The sequence below is a fragment of the Dromaius novaehollandiae genome, chromosome 25 (genome assembly GCF_036370855.1).
Source record: "Dromaius novaehollandiae isolate bDroNov1 chromosome 25, bDroNov1.hap1, whole genome shotgun sequence".
Classification (NCBI taxonomy): domain Eukaryota; kingdom Metazoa; phylum Chordata; class Aves; order Casuariiformes; family Dromaiidae; genus Dromaius; species Dromaius novaehollandiae.
In genome coordinates this window covers 2687423-2707859 of record NC_088122.1, presented here as the reverse complement: position 1 = coordinate 2707859, position 20437 = coordinate 2687423, and the positions used below count along the sequence as shown (strand labels likewise).

Here is a 20437-nt window from a genome sequence, read left to right as displayed (position 1 = left end):
TGCATGCAAATGCTTTTTTTCAGGGGGAACTTGTATGAGACATCATAAAACAAGCATCCACAAGATGGAAGGAGACTGTGACACAAAACACATGTAATTTGGCTATCCTAAGGTAATGATCAAAACCAATACTCTTTGAACAATGATTTCCTAAATGACACAGTGCAAGTCAAGCACTAATGAAAAAAACATTACGGACTGTTCATATATCATCATCTACTCATATTTGCCAGCATCAGAAGAAAATATCTCTGATGAAGAACAGGAAAATAAAGACCTTCCTGTAAATCAGGGCAAAATCCAATACAAGGAAAGGAAGACTTGCCCAGAAGCAATATAAGGAAAAAAGCATTTAAAAGAAAGAGTACTTAATTCCCCCCAGAAGTATTTTAGATTGAAATACATACTAATAATGATAAACAGAGCTTTTACCTGAACTTCGTTGGTCTTCTGTCTGATTGATTCTTCCTTTTCCCTAATGTCCTGCTCTAGGGAATATTTTTCTCTGTAAGCAAACAAACATACGTTTTGGTTAAATCATTAAGTAATACAACACATTGAAAAAAAAACCAAACCTCAATTATTCTGGAAACAGAACACAGCTAAAAATGCCAGCCCACATTCTGAGATATTCTTTCAAGGAGTAAAAGTGTGTATCATTTATTCTTCGAAAAATATTATCTGTTCCACAACCAATCTTCTGAAATGACCTGGTGGGCTCCAGGGTAGCTTTACAAAATTGGCTACTAACCATAGGGTATCAATGGGAGATCTGTCATCAACTTCAACTACTTAAAGCCTATGAATCCAACTGATTAATAGACAACATGGCACCAAAAAGTTATAACAAAACACAAATAACAGGCACGTCAATACTACATACTGAAATGGTTCTTCTACTCTCAACATTCCCCGTTAATAGTCCACAACACTTACCTCTGCAGCTGTGCAATTTCTTGACTAATATCATCAAGTTCCTTCACTCCTGTAAATTCTCCTGATCCAACAGAGCTTGAACTATCCTGTTAAAGAATGAAATAGTCTGTTAAAATGCCAAGTGGTAACAGAAGATCTTCCTTTGAAAAGGCTGAAGACAAAGGTGGGACATGACCCACATTTTATGCATTTGAATAATTCTATGGGAGACATCAAAGTATTACACAACAACCAGTGCGCGTGCCCCTTGATTCTCCCTGAGCGAGCCGAGAGTTTTCCCTATTCCCATTTAACAGATGAAATAGCTGAAGTATACAGAAGATAAAGGACATGCACAAAGTCAAAGAGTAAACTTCAGGCAATGACAGAACAAAAATGCAAAAACAAAAACCCCAGCTCTGTTAAAGTCAATAGCAAAACTTCCAGGAAACTCAATTAAATCAAAATGTCATTTCAGTCATCCTGAGCCCTGCCCCAAATTAAAAATGCCAATTTCTGCAATTATGTCCAGTTCCTTCAGAGCTACAGCTTAGTCATTTTTACAACCATTCAGAGGTAGAACAGGGAAGGTACGAAGGCTCTCCTTTGCCTTTTAGGCAAGAAAATTGTCATTAAAAATCATTAAGAAAGAATATCAATATGTAGTACAAAATTTTTCATCATAATAAGCATTTCAAGTCCTTTAAATAATCACTATAACTGAGAAGACTGCAACAAAACTCATTACTAGTATGACAAATAACGAGACCTACAATTTTATACGGCATTTTAAAAAGAAGACAGTACAGTTTGCTTAGTTTGTTCACTTCGAGATTGTTGTGATAACCACAGGAAGTTTGGCTTTATCCAATGTAAAAAAAGGCAACCCAATGAAATAAGTTAAAATGAACTACTGCATTAGTCAAAATAGCACAGCTCACTGTTCCATATGAACAGAAAACTGTTTTACTGTTTACACAGTAATATACCATTTATTTCATGTTATATTCAGCTAAAACCACAGTAAATAAAAAGCATAAAACGATGAAGTGAAAATTATGGGAAGCTTAAAGCTCTTGCACCAAGGTATATTTATCACCCACAAGTTTACAGAATTAGTGCATCAGTAATTTTAATATGTCCACACCAAGTTGCCTGTCTAAGAATTGCTTGTCAAATCAACGCATCTTAAACTGGTGAGGGAACTGATACCACTGGGTCAGCAGCCAGAACTGCTAACACCACACTATTGTGACATTATCATTATGCCAGGAGCAAGCGTCACAGAACACAAGTGCAAAGATACAGAAGATGATGAAGAAATAATATCTTTTTTAAAATTAGAAGTAGAGTACACAAACAAAATTGCATTCTTTAGGACGTTACAATTACTCACACGACGCATTTCTGTTAGTGCTGAGATCTCAGTTCCTACAGGGGTCAAGTAACCTGACAGAGTCTATAGAAAAAGGATATAGGAAAAACCTTAAAAGGACTAGAGCAATAGCAACGACAACAATCTATGTAAAGGCTCAAAAGCTTTGTGGTTAGGGAAAGTAAAAGAAATAAACAAAAAAGACTTAGTTTACAGAAAAGATGAGTATATTGACGCAATAGAAGTATACACTGCGGTAAGTTGTAGAAATTCACTGACACAAACTATTGAGGAAAGGAGCAAAGCAGGACTCAGTAAAAGGATCAGACGGTCCTATAACCAATATACAGTATTAAAAGTGATGGCTATTGGACTATAGACCATCATGACTCAAGAGATAAATCAACCACCAATTCCCAGAAATTAGGCAGTCACCTCTTCAGTTATCCATTAGAAGAATTTTACATTTTCATGAGACAAATGTGATGCTGACCACAGTCAGGAAAATGACACTAAACCAGCTGAATAAAAGTCCAAATTTACTCGGTCATCTGTAGGGAGGAAGGGATGTCTGCTTCTTGGGTTTTTTGTGATTGTTTTGGGGGTGGGGGATTGCACAAGTTGCTTCTGTAGTCAGCTTCTCTTTGTCAGCTTCTTGTTGTTACTCTCGCTACTATAACAGAATAAAGTGTTTCTCGTTCTTCATTTCAGTTGCTTTTAACAATTCTCTACACAAGGTAAAAATTTCTCTGTGACAAAGCAGTATTTTTCACCCCAGGCTTTTCTGAGAGCTATTATTCCTTTATTCACAGCATACTGTATTGTATTCCTATTTACTGTATTGTATTGTTAAAAATATGTGTATTTTGAAATGTGAAAAAAGCTTTGTAAGAGGGGATAGGAAAAAAGCTGGCAACGATTTACCATAATATTTTGAAATATAAGTATGAAAAACTAATACCCAAAGCCAATTACTTTGAAAGCAAATAAACTCAGTATACTTGTACTCAATGACTTACCTGTATGGGAGTGTTCCTCTCTGTGGGAGGGATCATATCTGGGGACAACACTTGTGGAGGATCAATCCCTTTACTGACCTTCTGCTGAATGAGATACATTGCTAGTGCAAACTGATCTTTGCTTAGCTTTCCCATCTGTCTTGTATCTGCCAAAGCCCTGGTAAAAACAGATTATACTTATAAACAAGCAAAGCATATTAAGACTGAATACTTTATTGAGAAGTCTGAAATACAAATACATATCATTTTGTTTTGGCCTCAGAGTTTGCTTCTTCTGGTAAAAAAGTCCCATAAATAGCACAGTATTTTATTAGACATACTTAGCTGAATAAAGCAGCATTACTCTCTGAAAATATATTTAGAACATTAGAACTGCAAAAAACCAATCACTATTCACAGACTGACCTACATCCCCCTCTCAGGAAAGCAAAGTGAGAATTTACTCCTCCCTGCACTAAAAAGGAGGAGTTTTTCCATACAGCCAACATGTCTAGTAATACTTCAAAAGGACAAGTAAAAAGACTTTTTTTTTTGGTATCACTAGCTTCAAAATTCTGGCTGGATAATCTGATTTCCTAGATCAGATAGCTGCAAAAATATAGTTACTACTTAATTCTTACCATATATGTGCTAGGAGACTCTGGGACAGACCTGAATGCATAAAAATATCCTTTACTTCTTGGCCACTCACAAAACCATCCATGTCTGTGTCTGTTTTTAAGAAAATATCATCGTATCGCACTTTATCAGACAGCGGTACTACCCAATTCACAGATGGCTGTAAAACAAAAGTTTTACACTTCAGTCCAAAGAAGATAACAATCTTTATCAACACACTGCCTACAACATTCTTCAGAGCTGGATGTACTGAACGCTTTATATAATTAAATCTAATCAGTAAATAGATATTTCCCTTTTTCCCATTAATGTTTCAGGTTAATATTTATAATCTAAATTATAAATATTGATAAACAGCCATTCATCAGCTGAAAAACGTATCATCTTCTGAATATAGACCCAGCTAGGCATACCAAGCCCCCACCTCTACATGGAGTTTTAGAAGGTAGACGAATTCCTTCTTTGGTGTTAAAGCAGACATATGAATAAAGCCTTTCCTATGGAAAGCAAAAATTCCCAGTAAGGTTTGCTACCTCACAGTCCTGAAGACTAAAATTCACCTTCTAGCCTTCAATTCTTCCAAATCTTACAATCCTCATTCCCTCCATCCAAACCCCCCAACAACAGACATTTTTTGAAAGTGCTTATGTGAGGAAGAGAGCAAAACTCCATCTAATTTTTCTGCAGTTTACTGACGCATTAAAAACGATCATCAGAAAACGAGATCTGTACCTGTGCTTGTTTGATGCTGTGCTTGGGAGACAAACTGCCTGTGCTATTCAGACTGTTCACACTACCATGAGAGGGGGTAGAACGTAGGCTATCTTTTGGCGGAGGACTTGCAGGAAGAACAGGAACTGCACCAGGAAATACAGCTGTCTTCTTTCTTTTGGAAGGTGGTATGAGAGAAGGCGGTAATATGGAAGGAACTGGCTCTTTCTCGAGAGCTCTATAAACCAAATGCATTGCCTGCAAAAGCAAAGAGGTCAGCTGTAACATGTTGACAAACAGAACAAGAAGCAACAAGATTGCCCAGCATCAGTCATTGACATGTTAGTAAAACAAAGACAGTAAGATTAGAGATGTAAGCAAGAGCAGAAAGTGCTTTTCAAAGTAATTCCAAAGTGTTTAAACTTGATGACACAGGCAAGAGTCAGTAAATGGTTTTGAAAAAGATCATTTCATAGCTGCATGTGAATGATCTGGGTTAGAACAGCAGGCTAGCGGATGAAGTTGGAAAGCTCTTGAGGGACAATTTGGAGTCATTTGCTCTAGCACATATTCTGTGAATTGAGAATTTAAAGCAACCTACCACAGCAAATTCATCTTTGTCCAGGTGACCATCTTTGTCAATATCACTGAGATCCCAGACCTATGGCGATTATGAAAAACACAATGATTTAGAGAACAAGTTAGATTTTGTATTGTTGATGATGATGATGATCATATTAAGTATGCTAACAATCTCCAAAGGCTCATAATAGATTTTTGTGAAGATCATATTAGTTATGTTAGACCTAGCTAAACATTCTCTGATGAAACAGACTGGATTAGAGTTTTCTTGCAACATAAACCAAGTATTTTGTGGAAACATTGGTTTTAACAGATTCTAGATGCAACATAGGCAGGTTTTTCATCTCTCCATATGGCAATTAAGGACTCATCAAAATGACTAAAAACATCCAGAGGTGGCTTTTGGAATTCTGCAGAAGGGAATTTAAGCATCTATCAACTTTAGTTACATTATTAGTTCAAGTACAGTAAATCTCTTGCAAGTTCTATTGAGAGGGATGCAAAAGCTGGGGTACTCTAATACTTAGCCTTCCACTAATAATGTTTTATCATTAATATGACTGGGAGACAATATAGCATAGCTGACAGAACGCTACAGCGAGGCTCAGTCATTTGAATTCTACTCCCCACTTTAACACTGAGCCTCTATGTAAACTTAAGCTAGTTGAGTTACTTTTTTTGCCCATTTCCTTGCTCCTCTGTCTTCTGTGCAAGCTTTTCTGAAACAGGAACAAGATTCCTGCATTTCTACCATGACAATAACAAGATAAAATAGGAAGTCTTCCAAGATTGAGTTCTTCATAATATTCCAGTACAAAATTAAAATGTCATACTTAGATTTTGCAAATAATATAGAGAAAGAAGTCCCTCCTGAAGAGATGAAAGTGTATCATATGGCAGATACAGCTCCTACACAGAATTTAAGAATTCTCAAGCATATCAATATGCAGAACATTAAAGAATACATTTTTAAATTGAAGCAGAAAAATAATCTAAGGGTGTTTGCTCCCCTTGCAAATATGCAATGGATGCACCAAACTCAGATTTTAGAAGCAGTTATAAAGACCCATGAAAAACAAACAAACAAAAAAGAAACCTCCAAAAATAGACTTGATAATTTGACAGCTACACTAAACTAGGATCCTTTAAAGTCTTCTCTTGTACAAAAAGTGGATAGATTTTATGGTACGTCTAATAATTTGTATTTGGGGAACGACAAAACAGCGGACTATAATGCTATAAAAGATACGGTGGCTTAGGAGAGGTTTTTCTTTACTTTAAATAGACAAAAACAAAATTTCCAGCTCTTAAAATGAAGAGAAAAATAATGAGGCCAATCTACTGTAGGGCCCAAATTACTATTATTATTGTCGTTTTTAAGTGGATGACTCCAGAGCCTACTTAACGTTCTTACTTTATGGCATGCACTTCATGTAAAATCTCAGCCAAAACCTGATCTATGTTGACAAGTTACACTTAAATATTTAACACTGCAACTAAGAGCAGTTAAACAGAGAATAGCCAAATCTAAACAGCATACTTACCCTTCCTAGGATATCAAGAGGTAGCTTTGAATTCATCAGTACTGGTTTTACTTTGTCTCCTGAAAGTAAACCATTTACTGGCAAAAGGCTTTCAAAAATACCATCAAACTTTGCTTTTTCTTCCACCTAGTTGGTAAGAAATAGCCTGAATAAGTAAAAAAGTGTGCCTGTGTGAGTGTTGAAAATGAGATCTTGCAAGAAAGTAAGTCTGGTCAGTAACATATTCATTCTGAATTTCCAAGCTTTCTTGCAAGTACCATTATGTGGTATTTAAATGTAAAACCCATGGAACTAGATTTAGGACCTTAGTTTCAAGGCTGAAATTATTATAGCTAAGAGAATGTAATATGTCATATCTATTTTTCTGTAGCGTTCTGAAAGGGCAAAGCATTCTGATTAAAACACTGGTAACCAGATTTTAACCAATTCTGACAAACCCAGTAGAACTAAAACTAAACCCTATTCTTTCTAGACACTTTGCTTCCCAACTTATAGTGCAACAGGCAAACTAAAAATCATCATTAGAAGTGATTTCTATTAAATTTCTACCTTTTGGAAAATGTTTGCATTAGAAAATTACCTAAATACAAATATTTCAATGTATATATCAAAAGTTACTCTATTCCAATGAAATATACAGGGTGTACCACTGAATACTAATTAGAAAGTATTATGAACTCAAGCTGTAAATTAATACTTCGGGATGGATTTGGTGAAATGCTTCACTGTTCTCAAGGGGGTTCCTTTATACAAACATGAAAGTGCCTACTATTAAGACTCTGGGAGAAATCCAGGCAGAAGATTAAAATTCATTGTGTCTTAAAAACATTACACCAGGAGTTGTCAAAGGCTTGTTTAACACTTATTTAAAATATAAAACCACAGCTCAATATTCTCTATCATGCACAAGTCTGCTACTGGAAAGGAAGGACTTTTGAAATGGGAAATACAGTTGATAAAAAATTCTCTCAATGGGAAAATTACAGACAAGGAAAATATTTACTTTTAAAGAATGGATGGAATGTGTTATCTTATACACTTACCCTAACAGCCCAGTGAGTCTCTGTTGCAGGTGGCGTCATCAGTAAGGGACTGCTAGTGTCATGCTAAAATTAAAGACAAAGTTTATTCTTTTCATACATATATATACACACACACACACATGTATATATATACACACAATTCCACCTATAATTGTTACTAACTGCTTTAAGAGATGGTTATAGATATGAAGCTCAACTACACTGAAAAAGGAAAAAAAAGCTGCATACATATCCAAATAAAAAAATTCTATGCCACATTGATTTGTACTATTGTATTACAGTAGTTGGACCACTAACTGTGCATTGGATACCTAACCACTGAACTAAGAGACGAGCTAAGCTGCTAAGAGCAGCTTCTGTTGGCAAAGCCCTGCCCTTTACTACACATTCCTGTTGATCCAGCCCCAAAATAATTACTTTTCCTTTGCACAGAATTTAGTTTTTAGCCACATCAGCTCCCTGAACAAGCTCACTGCATAGTTTCACTTGTACCAGTCTGGGAAGGGGCTGGAACATATTGCTAGGGAAAACAGGACTATAACAGCCGTAACTGCAGTTGTCTTAAGGAGAGGTTTGACCGCAGCCTAAAGTCTCAGAACCATGACATTTATGAGGTAGAATATTATTGCAGCTTTCCATGGGAAGCCCTCGTTCTCAAACAATAAATACGTATATTTAGGTACATGCTACTTACAAATTTAGGAGGTGGCACAGTCAAGTTCAGACTGCTCAGGTTAACATCATGGCCGTTCTGTGCACATGCTACGAGGCGCAACGCGACATAGAAACCCTACAAACAGTACAGTGTAGTTTGTTAAAATAAGCAACCATTCTAAATCACTGTTTTCAACCATCTATTTAGGATTTTTACTAATATTGTACATGTGCCACAGAGTAAAGCATGGAAAACACAGATACATAGCCATTCAGTTCATTGCAAACTGACAACTGACACTGTTTTTTAAAGATGATTCGAGAAAAACTTTACAATAATACAGCACAAAGAGCTGAAAACTCAAAAGCTAGTTTTTAGAAAGAACTTCTTGGTAATTAGGTTACCTTTTCAGAATTTTTTTGTAAGAATTAATAACATTTAGAAAACAAACCAACGATTCTCCATATCAACAAAGTAACCAGAGCATTTGACACTCCAAACCATTTTTAATATTGATAGAGTTATGTTCTATCATGCAAGAAACATTTCTAAACTAAATCTCACAATTAGAGTTCCTATTTGTTAAAATATCAATGACTATCGATATATGTATATCACACACACTGATTATTTAAAAACCAGACGAGGGACAGAAAATTATAACCAACAAACTTCTCCAGCAGCCTCACTGAACGATGTTAATTAAACTTCATTAGATTACTGGATATATATACTTCAGAAGAAAAACCCTCATCCTGTATACAAAAACTTCAAACAAAGCTATGGATAGCTACTATATGGATAAGAAGGTTTTCTTGAATCAAGGCTAATCTGTCAAAGGTAATGTAACAGGTCTACATGCACATTTCCTTTACCTGTTTGTCTAAGTACCCTTTACCTTCTGGGTCAGCCAAATCCCATATCTGTAGAGATACAAAATAAAAGCCATTGCAATTTTAAAATAACTACATTCATATCAACAACTTATATTTTATATCTTGAACTGTTCACTGCAGCCTTCAAGTTATGAAATACAATGTTATTTAATTCTCAAGTTAAGAACGAAAATGTTTTGCAAAAAAAGACTTTTTATTTCAGTCAGCTCCTCTTTCACATGGAGACTGACCTAACTGCAATGAAATTACTCTCACAGAACAAAATATAAATACAGAGGTGTCTGTCTTTTACACGATCTGAATTTTCTAACAATAAAGAATGTGTCACAGAACAATGAACAAACATTTTCTTGCACTCTGTGCTCAGGAGAGGATTCTACATTCCTTCCCAATTACCCTACTCCTGAATCAAACAGAAAAGAAACTGATTTCCTAGTACTTTATTTTTGAATTAGTATTTAATATTTATTCACATAATTATACAATTTCAGTAACCAGTCAGTCATCTTTGACTTTCCCCTCAAACCTAATCTCATTCTTTTTATTAAGACTCTTATAGAACCACCACCACCATAACATCTGCTTAATACACAACTGACAGTGGTGAATGTGATTAACTTACGATGCTTCCATTTCAATAACTTCAAAATCTAAAATCTTTATAAAAATTACGATCATGATCTCCTGTAAATATTTCTTGTCTGACCTCTTGAAAGTTTACTTCTCTCCATAACATGTGCTGATCATGTCTGCTGAAAACATGTTCCTTATTCACTGCTTCCTACCCTTCCTTACTGTGTCCCTCCTCAGCCCACTTTTGCTGTTATATCCAGCTTCCCTTGACTCCTCTATGAGCTCCTACAACTCGGGAGCCAGAGGAATAGAATTTTTTTTTCCCACTATCCCAACTGAAATCTCATAACCAGGTCATTTCACTTCAAGCAATTACTTGACCCTACTCTTTATTAACTGTCCAATCATCTTGCTTTATTGTAAACTTTCCTTCTTTTCCCATGTGTGTTTCCTTTCGGATTTCTAGGAAACTGCAGACAAGATCTGGGATCCATAACCAATCTGCACTTTACCAGCAGTTCAAAGGATCTGATTTGCTCTCCACTCAATTTCCTTATGCAAACCCCTTCTGCTCAGTATCAGCTGCACTTGTGCAAGTATACATACAATTACTGCAAAACATGGTAAAATTCCTTCAACCTACTTTTCCAAGGATAATATCAGAGAGACCAGATTTTTTAAGAAACAGCGCAGCTTCACTTGCTCCAACTCTCCCTGTGTATGCTGGATCTACCTGAAAGATAAAAATTCACATTCAACTGAGGCATGTCTGCCACAAAAGCAGAGACAGGAAATCAAACGTCTCTTGTCTATAGGTCAAAAAGAGATATATGAGCATGTGACTACCACCCTGCAGGGAGAATTTACAGAAGCTGGAAGAACAGAAAGAGGGAAATTTTGGGGAAGTAGAAGTTGTACTTTATTTTTTTTAATCCTTTTAGAAACCTACCTGTTTGTAATAAGTTTCATATAACGGATTCCCAGTAGAAAGCTAAAAAAGAAGAGAGACGATGAGCAAGTCAAGAATGAATGGCAGTCACCAATATCTTACATTTAGGGAATGCCAAAGAAGTTTTCATCGTAACACTGACCTGACTACCTCATACTTTGTATATATATTTATGGAATATTTTCAGCAATTACATACACACACACACAGAGCACCCTGGTATCAAAATCTGCCTGCATTTGTGTGTTTTCACAACTAGGATCTTAAGCTGAAATAGAGCATAAAAAAATAGAACGAATTAATTAGCAGATGTCACAATTCCCTGGCAATGTTATGTGAAGATTTAAACTTGGTGTCATCCTTGCATTACGCAAAGGTAGCAGAGTCAAAGGTGGGCCCTGCCCTTTCGGTACCCTAATCAAGCAGAGCCCCCTTCCTTCTTGCTGACATTCCAAGCAAGCGGAAACCAAGATACCAAGAGAGCCAAAAGCCCCCAAATCCGTCTTCTCACTTGCCTGCTGTGACTGTCACACAAGTTCTAGTTATGCAAAGGTCATATCTACAACCTATTCTCCAGCCTCCAAACCAGCAGCAAAAACTTTACAATCCAAGCACTGTCTCACGCAAATCAGCCCCTTAAAAAAAGGCTTTAAAAACACAAGCAACAAAACCACCCCAGAAACACGATCTAACCACTGAGGCCCAGAGATGTCAAAACATCCCAGGACTGCCAGGACATCCGCTCTCCACCTGTGAGACATCAGTGAGACACCAGATGACTGATTATTTCATGCTAACTCTGATCATTGCTATGCCGCCTCCCAAACGCTACCTTCTTCCTTATCCACACGGATTTCTGGATGTTCTGTCTACACCACAGGGGAATAGGGATGGAAATCTGATGAGAGAAAATGAAGACTGATACAGAGCCTGAGACTTTATTTTACACGCTTCTGGTAAGTTTCCAATAAACATGCCAAATTCTAATTTAAGGAGCTATTCAAAATAATTAACCCCTATTAATCAAAAGCAAGTGAACACTGAGCCCTTCAAAGATCAATTATTCTACTTGGCTAAAAAGCGCATGCATTTTCAGAAGAGTAGTCTGAATGTACTCTTCCTATATCCACCAACAAAATAAGCCACTGCATTCTCCAAAATCATTAGACTCATCACTTTTCTAGAAGTTGGAGAGGAGTTCGGAAGAAGGAAGCTATGACCGTGCCATAAACCTGACTCATCTTCTTGCTGGCATGTAGGAGATCCTCATAGATAAGCACTATGTTCCTGTCCGAAGTAGGAAGCACATCATTCAGAGAAAAGGAGGAAGTAGGAAATAGTCTAGCCTATTCTGAATAAAATCTACCCTGAAAATGTATGTTTTAGCCAACTATCACCCAACCATATACCTCTCATTTCTCAGAAAGCTCAGAGAAGCTAGCCAAAGACCAACTGCAAGCTCCTCTAATTTGGCCAGTATCCTAGAGCCTGCAGTCTGGATTCATACCAAGACACAGAGTAAACTGCTCTAGCAGCAGCGATGAATGATCTCATCCTACCAGCAGACATTCTTCCCATCCTCATTCGATATTGTCAGCCATGACATACAGCTGACTTACCTGACAAAGGTGGCAAGAATCCAGGGCGATGTGCTTAAGTGCTATGAAGTTTCCTCTACAGCAATACATTCATCCAAGCGCTGTTGGAAAGCAATGTCTTCACCGCTGCACTCTACTTGCAGAACTGAGCAAAGATTAAGCCTCTCTGACCAGTTTACCTACTGCATCTCTGTGATGAAGCAGACCAGACAGCATGGGCTCAAGTGATAAAAATAACACAGCTGCCCATCTACTCTTCCCTGCATGCAGCTACATCACTATCAGTTAAGATGGTTCTGTAATTCGACAACGCCTGCCAATGCAAAACCTGTACAAGACAGCGTCAATGCTGGCAACCAAGGAAAAACATTTCAAAGAGTTTGCAGCTGAGAGGGGTTTAATAACACTCTGGATCCTATGCCAACTGTGTTGCCAAATAACGTCATCTACGACCAGTGCTTTCACACTGTCTCTCAAACAGCCACCTCACAACCCAGGTGCCCTGTCTTTTGAGCTATTTCCTGTACAAATTTGAATGAACATCAAGTCTCAGTATTTGCACTGACACACTGGATTTGTTCAACACACACTACGCACACATGGATACATCTCCATGTCCCCTAACACAAGCCCGAGGAAAGGCAGGAGTAAGCTGCGGCCACCGGAACAATGAATAAAGCCAAGTCCCAGCAGCCCTCTTTCCTGAGGTCAACTCAGGTCCGTACAGGACTTCGGACTGGATGAATTATTCTGACATTTTCCTCGTTGTCCTCATGTTTCTTAACTTTCCTTTGGTCACACCTGTCACATCAAAACGTGGACGTGAACAGGTACTGCAAAAGGGACAGAACCCAGGTGTCCCATGAAGACGACAGCCAGAAGAAGGTCGCTGCTGCCCCACAAAGATTCACTTGACCCTTGCGCTACTTGCTGAGTATTCCTGAGCTGTCTTAGGAGAGCTACAAAACAATCCACGTTGTCCAGATACCTCTAATATCTCTCCATAACCTCCACAGGGTGTAAGTTGAACACGCCTGGCACAATGGAAAGACTACTGATAAGGTGATCAAATATGTAAGAAAATAAAGTTATCAAAGGTAAATCAACACTGGCTTCTGTTGCTATTTAACACGAAGAACTGATTTTACAGGCTTGCTCTTAAACTCTTTTTATGCATGGCGAGCTTAAACAGAGAAAGCTGAAATCTGTTAAATATTTTGCATACTGAGTTAGAGATCTCAATTCCCATTTGTAAAAACATAACTTTACAGAACAGGAAGAACACCATAATAAAATACATTTAGTGAGAACAAATATGATTATTTTAAGCACTTTCATATGCCTGAATTATGTATATTATTCACAGGTCTTAATATATTGATATGAATATTCTTATTTTATATACTCTGAGTGAATGTTCTTCAACACTATAGTACATTTAACCTTTCTTATTGCTTTTAATACTACTTCTGGCCTTTTTTATAACTAGCAGATATCTTTGTAGTAAACATGAAATTGAGGCTATTAAAAGAGGAAGTTTGTTAACTTCCAGTGAAATTCTGCTTACTGCCCTGACTGTAATTAGGTTACTCCTGACAATTCAATAGAGGAAAAAATAGTTCTCTCGAAAACTGCAATACTTCCAGTGAATTAGTTGGAGAAATATGTCAAAATAACAGATATAGCCACCGGAAAAGGCCTTTTTTCCCCCTCAAGATACGTACTGCGTTATATAAGAGAAAATACGATTGATGCCACAGTTCCTCAAACATCAGCTAAAATCTGCACAACACAGAAGCATGATTTGTAGTGCCGTAAGTTTCTGAGACCTACCACATGGGACGCATTTTTACCAGTCTACTGCGAGACCACACGCAAACTTTCGCAGGAGTTCTGTAACAATAAAGCCTTTCAAGTCCAACGTTTATTTTACATATATAGTTTGCACCCAGGACTTAACTTGGAAATGTTTGATAACAGCGTGCATGTTTGTGGATGTTTCTAATATCTATTTAAATAAATGAACACGTCCAATCAAGACACTTATTGCTAACGAAAGGCTAAAAAGCAGCACTCTCTTTGTAAGAGAAGCAGCAAATTACGTATTACTCGAGGACAATATAACTCCACAAGAAGGTAATTTGTCAGAGTGTCATGAATGAAAAAATCTATTACTAAAAGGAAAGGGATGCATTTAAATAACTTGGATTATCAGTGTCAGGTGTTCTGAGTTCCTGACTGGCCTAACAACAGCAGAGAAAACAGTTTCAGTTTCAAGGCATTAGTTTAAATTTCTTATAGGAAATAAGTAAATCGAACATCTCCACAGCACTGTGGAAAAGGAGACATAGCAATCACACTGCTCAGGCTTAAATTATTTGGGTGAGAAATTAGTGTAAATCCTTAACACAACAGAAAAGCCCATCCAGGGGAGCACTGCGAGCATGACACCGCAGCTGGGGACACGGCCCCTCGCCAGAGGCAGGCGACCCCCGCGCCAGGCCAGCGCCCGGGTCCGGGATCCCCTGCGGACCCCAGCGTCACCCTCTCGCCGACGCCCCAAACCTCCTTTTCCTTCCTTCCCACCGAACCTTTATTGGCACCACCGCGCTTCATCCACCTCCCAAATGTCGAGGGAGGTCGCGACACCCCAGCAGCCCAAGGCGGCAGCTGCCCCGTCAGACCAACGTGGAGCCGGGGTGTCGCCGCCGGAGCTGGGAGGCGGAGGAGGAGAAGGGCCCCGTCTCCCCCGCGGCCCCGGGCCCCGCACCGCGCCAGGCCCCGGCCCGCACCCGGCGCCTGCTGCTCGGGGCGGGGGGAAACGCCCGGGGAGCCTCGGGGCTGCCCTGCTGCTCCGGCCTCCGCGAGGGGAGGCAGCCGGGGCCCTGCGCGCCGCCGCCGCCTCCCCGCGGGGCCCCGGCCCCAGGGGGCAGCTCGGGGCCGCCCCCCCGCACGCCGGTCCCCGCCGCGGGCTGAGCCGCCCCCCGGCCGCGGGCAGAGGCAGGGCCTGCGTCCCGGCGCCCGCCGGCGGGAGGGGGATGCGCGCCGGCGAGGCCCCGCTGCCCCTCAGCGCCCCGGCGGGCTCCAACGGCCGGGCCCCACGGCCGCGGCCTGCCCCGGCCCCCCGCGGCAGCGCGGGCCGGCGGCGGCGGGCCGGTTACCTGCTGGCTGAGGGGAATGAGCGCCGCCATCTTCCTCCCACTGATTCGGGCAGCGGCGGGGCGGGGCGAGCGGCGGCGGGAGGCCGCGCCTGGCGCCGCGGGGCCGCGCCGGGGCCCGCGGCCTCCGCCGCCCGCAGCCGAGCCCGCCCCGGCCCCGGCCCGCCTCGGCCCTGCCCCCGGCTCCCGCGGGCTCCCTCCTTCCTCTGGGACGCGGCTCCTCGCCGGCCGCGCCCAGCGGGGACCTGCCCCCGCCGCCGAGGAGGCGCAGCGGTCCGGGGAGGACGGCGGCTGCCACGGCAACGTCTCTCAGGTAAAACGGGCTCCGCTGAATTAAGCTTCCTCTGATCCGTGACCAAGTATGCAATATCATGTACAACACCGGCGTTAACACCTCCCCGCCTGGAACGGGGGAAGAGGGAGGCTAGGTCAGCTTGGTACACGGAAACTAGAGCCGTAAGAATCGGTTTCTGAGACGAGCAAAAGTGAAAGAATTTGACCTCAGTCACCCCCTAGGCTAGAAACCAGCCAGGCTGCTATCAGGGCTCCTGCGGGTCCTCCCCTTCCACAGCTCCTCACTGCACAAAACTCTTCTTGGCCAGTATCAGAGTAGCTAAAAGGTAAATGCAAAACCAGTGGCTCTGGAACTGTCTTCACTTTTTGCTAAATTTATAGCATTAGTTGTTTTTAGAAGAGGAAAAAAAGCCTGGAAATGCAGAAGAGGAAAACCACCACAGAGGAGATGGAGTAAAAGGCCTGAACAAGACTGAGTTACTCCATCAGACAAAAATACACACCTCATTCACTATTTTTAAAATCCCTCTTCCCCCCCCTCCCAGAAAGCTTTTTTCTATTGAAAAATAATTAACTTGTTTTAAGACAGCTTCCAGGCACCATATGTATTCATTACAGATTTCTGATGGGAAAAAACTGTCTGAATGCATTTACATTTCTAAGGGCAGACTTGTGGATGACAGACTGCTATCACTGGAGAGAGCAAGAACGTCCCATCAGTAGCTAAGTAATGGCAGAAAAGCCAAGAGCAGCTGCAGTGTGGTTGCAGAAGCTATAGACCTGCAGTAATGCTTGAAGTTGTGACAAGTGCACAATTACTGTAGAAGCTTAGCAAAGCTCCTCTCTTCCTTAGTTTGAAGTATGTTGTGAAACATGCTTCATACATTTGACATGCTGAGCCCTTTAATGAAATAACTTTAAAAGCTTATTTTGGTATTTCCTCAACAAAAGTGAGCACAAATTTTACATTTAATATCAAACTATGAAAGTGTAAAAGAGTTCCAAACACTAATGCTCTTGTAAGTGCTTTTAATATATTTCAGCAATGTTAAGATATATTTAAAAAAAATTAACCTTTCTTATAGAGAAAATCACTACCTTATGCTATTTTTACTAAACATAAATGAAATGGCTCACAAAAATTTAAAGTGGTGGTTTTTTAATCCTGTTTTAATACAACTTTGTCAGTGCAGATTTCAACAAGCTGTTAACAAAACATCAAAATCTTTATAAAATAGAGATTAAAGTGAAAAACTGTCTGTGAACTTCTTTCAAATAATGATTAAAGGTCTTCTTTCTTGATAGCATTCCTCACTGATCTATCCGTTCTAGATTTTTTTTCTCTCTCTACCTTCTTCTTAAACCTCTCCTCAAAGTATTTTTCTTCAGTGGCCCTTTCTCTCTGCTGCTCTTCCTCAGTCTGCTTTAGGTTCATTTCCTTTTCAGGACCCTAACATTAAGATTATATTTTTATACTGGGTCTGCACCAATACAATCTTGCTAAAATTGGATGGGGAATTTTAAAAATCTGGTAATGAAGAATAAAAACAGACACAAGAATTTCACATATTACCTTTGTTTCTCCCCAAGTTTCATCTCCAAAGTCTTCTGCATATTCTTCATCATCAGTTATCAAAAAGTTGTCAAAAATTGTGCCAGCTCTCACCTTCGAGGGAAAAGGCAGGAAAAAAAAAAACCAAACCAAAATGAAATGCCTCTTTTTTTTTCTTAACAGTTTTAACCTCATCTTTTAACCATGTATTTGTATCTTATTAATATGATTAGTTTAGGCCTCTCAATTATCTGCAGGCAATTATGATCCAAACAATAACTACAATAGAAGATCGGTCTGTCTTACAGATTTAGTAATTTTGTACATATATTTAAATAACAGCAAGTTAAAAACACAGGTCATCAGCTAAGATCCCAAAACAATAGATATTATCTATATGCAAAGGGTAAACAGGCTGTTGTATACTCAGTGAAAAGTTCTTTATTTTCTACTGTCTGGAGAAAAAAAAAACAAAAACAAAAAACTGACCTGCCAGATATCTAGTCCAATGATGCTAATATTTTCGTAGCTGTAGATACTGAAGTCTGGTGAGTAATTTGGATTGTCAATCTGTGGATGGGGCCAAACTCCTCTATAATTTGGGTTATCAATCTGCCTTGGTTTCCATTCACCCTACAATAAACCACATGTTCTGAATACAGTCAGGCAAAAAACAGTTGCTTTAGAAGTCACCCATAACTAGAATTACTAAATTATTTATACTCTGTATAGAGGATTCTTGACCATAGGACGATGCCATTCTCCATTCACAGAATCATCCCAGTCTTCAGGTTTCCGAGCACTGGTATCCGTAATGTATTCAGGTTCATCCCAATCCTATAAAAAGATATGGGAAGATTAAGAAAGTAAAACAAAGAGCACAGTTAAACTATACTTGAACTGTGGCATTGAATATGTATTTAGTAAGAATAAAATAACCCAGTAATAAAGATTAAGAACAGATGCAAGAGAGCAAGTTACCGCAGGTTTGACGTCATTTGGATCATCAATTTGGACTCGATCATCCCAGTCACTGGGTTTCTTCACTCTTGGATCATTTATTTTCCTTGGTGGCAAAAAATCTAAATCATCTTCTAAATTGCCTGATGCAACCATTTCATTATCAATTTTTACTTCATAAGTCTGGTCTGGTCTTATAATCAAAGTATACAAATGTGTATATCCATCAACCTGGGTTTTAAAGGAAGGAAGTAAAATGTTCAAGAACCTTAAAATACATAGCTCTTATGAACAGCCTTGCATCAGACTTATAATACTAGTCTATAATGGATTTACCATAAGCAGTAACATCATTAAATTGTAATTATATTATTATGTATTAGAAGTTATTTGAAGACCCAAAATTAAAATGATTTTAAAGACATGATGAAAAATGAAGCTTTTCAAAAAGGTGATGTATATTCAGAATAGATTTCTGTGTTGATATCCCTATAGCTTGGGGGTTTTTTTAAGAAGTTTATCTTGGAAATTTACATTTACCTTGCATCTGATTGATTTCTTGATTGGATGAGGTTTATTCTTGTAATTTAAAATAACATGGACTTTCTTTGTCTCAGATCCACAAATATCTGGCCCTACAAAGAGATTATATGCTTTGTATCCTTAACTTCTTTGTATAAAAATAGATTGTTTACTTTTTTCCTTCTAATATTGCTAGACGACTTCCCCCTTCTACCTATTTTTGATGAATTCCCTTCTATTTTTGATAAATGTCTAATGTATTTGAAGTCTCTAAATCCACCTTAGAATTGCATTCTGGCTAGCTTGGGGTTTAATTCTGTTAGAGCACTAACCCAGAAAACAACAGAAATCCAGTAAAAGTATTATCCATGGTATAAGCTGAATAACTATGTAATTACATTACATTCACTATGCAATAAACTTTATGACAGATTTCATTTTGAGATACAAATGTGTAAGTTTCTCAAATGGAAAACCACATACAAGTGTGTAAGGGCAGATAATGGCCTACAATATGGCCTTTCAGTCACAGGTCTTTAAAAAACAAAACAACAAAAAAACCAAAACCACCCCATCTTGCTGAGCAACTGCTTTTTTCTTTCTAAGCTCATTCTCTAACCATTTTCAGTTGTCCTTCAAATAAGCTCAGAATGTAACTGTAAAAGAATGCAGTGTTTTAGTAATGCAGAAATAACTGAACTCACCAAACATGATGTAATAATGTGAATCTCCACTGAGGTTCTTCTGATCCAAGTTTGAGGAAAAGATTTTAACATATCCCCCACCACAGTCTATTTTCTGCTCATGTTTCACGGTATACTGAATGACCAGAGTCTTCCCTTTGTTACTAAATGGTTTAAATCGCGAGGAGATAGCATAAAATTTAGAATTTTCACTAGTTTGTAGACCTGTAAAGATGATAGTGTAACAGGAAAACTTACATTTTCTCTATTTGCAAAAAAAAATAAAAAAAAACATTTTTATTGCCATGCAGGTCAAATCCCTAACTCTTCCCGTGGATCTCCTAGTACATTTTAAATTAACTGCACAGACCTTTATCACGCACTGGATCTCCGTAAAACTTCCCAGCTGTGAGTTTAAACTTCCCCAGGTCTGGCTTGTACTCAGAGTTCATCCACCTCTTGTGCCAGTTGGCTGTCCCGCGATGCCGTTGCCAGTGACCACAAGGGAATACAAGAGCTTCGTCAGCGAGCGGGGCTCCCCGCCAGCCCGCGCAGCCGGGAGAAACCGTTACCCTTTACCGACCGACACCGCCCGCGGCCGCCCTCCCCTTCCCCACTCCCACAACCTCCGTCCAGAAACTGCTCCTGGAAATACACCGCGGCCCGGGCAGGCCCCAGCGCGGCCCCGAGGAGCAGGACCAGCCGCAGCGCTCCAAGGGCCGGGGCGCTCCCGGCGCCCCTCCGCGGCCCGGCCGCCGCCATCGCCTTCAGGCGCTAACGGACGCGCAGC

The 20437-nt window shown here is 39.6% G+C and overlaps 2 protein-coding genes across 10 annotated transcripts in view; both read right to left on the bottom strand.

Annotated features, from left to right (window-relative positions):
* Window positions 1–15787, bottom strand: part of EPS15L1 (epidermal growth factor receptor pathway substrate 15 like 1) — a 46274-nt gene extending 30487 nt beyond the window's left edge. For 3 of the 9 annotated variants that reach the window (XM_064497379.1, XM_064497381.1, XM_064497386.1), the window contains exons 1-14: window positions 15640–15787; window positions 10881–10922; window positions 10575–10664; window positions 9338–9385; window positions 8502–8597; window positions 7808–7870; window positions 6765–6890; window positions 5240–5299; window positions 4660–4896; window positions 3930–4087; window positions 3310–3466; window positions 2312–2374; window positions 937–1022; window positions 433–505 (exon numbers count right to left, since the gene is read on the bottom strand). In XM_064497379.1, the coding sequence (XP_064353449.1) occupies window positions 433–505; window positions 937–1022; window positions 2312–2374; window positions 3310–3466; window positions 3930–4087; window positions 4660–4896; window positions 5240–5299; window positions 6765–6890; window positions 7808–7870; window positions 8502–8597; window positions 9338–9385; window positions 10575–10664; window positions 10881–10922; window positions 15640–15669 (1329 nt within the window). In that variant the 5' untranslated portion in view covers window positions 15670–15787. Of the gene's footprint in view, window positions 1–432; window positions 506–936; window positions 1023–2311; window positions 2375–3309; window positions 3467–3929; window positions 4088–4659; window positions 4897–5239; window positions 5300–6764; window positions 6910–7807; window positions 7871–8501; window positions 8598–9337; window positions 9386–10574; window positions 10665–10880; window positions 10923–15639 lie in introns of those variants that run through there. The other 6 variants (XM_064497382.1, XM_064497384.1, XM_064497385.1 and 3 more) reach the window with 4 other exon arrangements.
* A 1281-nt stretch (window positions 15788–17068) lies between these two features.
* CALR3 (calreticulin 3) lies at window positions 17069–20411 on the bottom strand. Its single transcript, XM_026105953.2, has 9 exons — window positions 20274–20411; window positions 20018–20119; window positions 19669–19872; window positions 18983–19077; window positions 18464–18673; window positions 18206–18319; window positions 17972–18115; window positions 17504–17596; window positions 17069–17380 (listed from the first exon to the last, which is right to left on the bottom strand). Exons 1-9 carry the CDS (start codon window positions 20407–20409, stop codon window positions 17213–17215), a joined length of 1266 nt encoding a protein of 421 aa, XP_025961738.1. The 5' UTR covers window positions 20410–20411; the 3' UTR covers window positions 17069–17212.
* Between the last annotated feature and the right edge of the window lie 26 nt (window positions 20412–20437).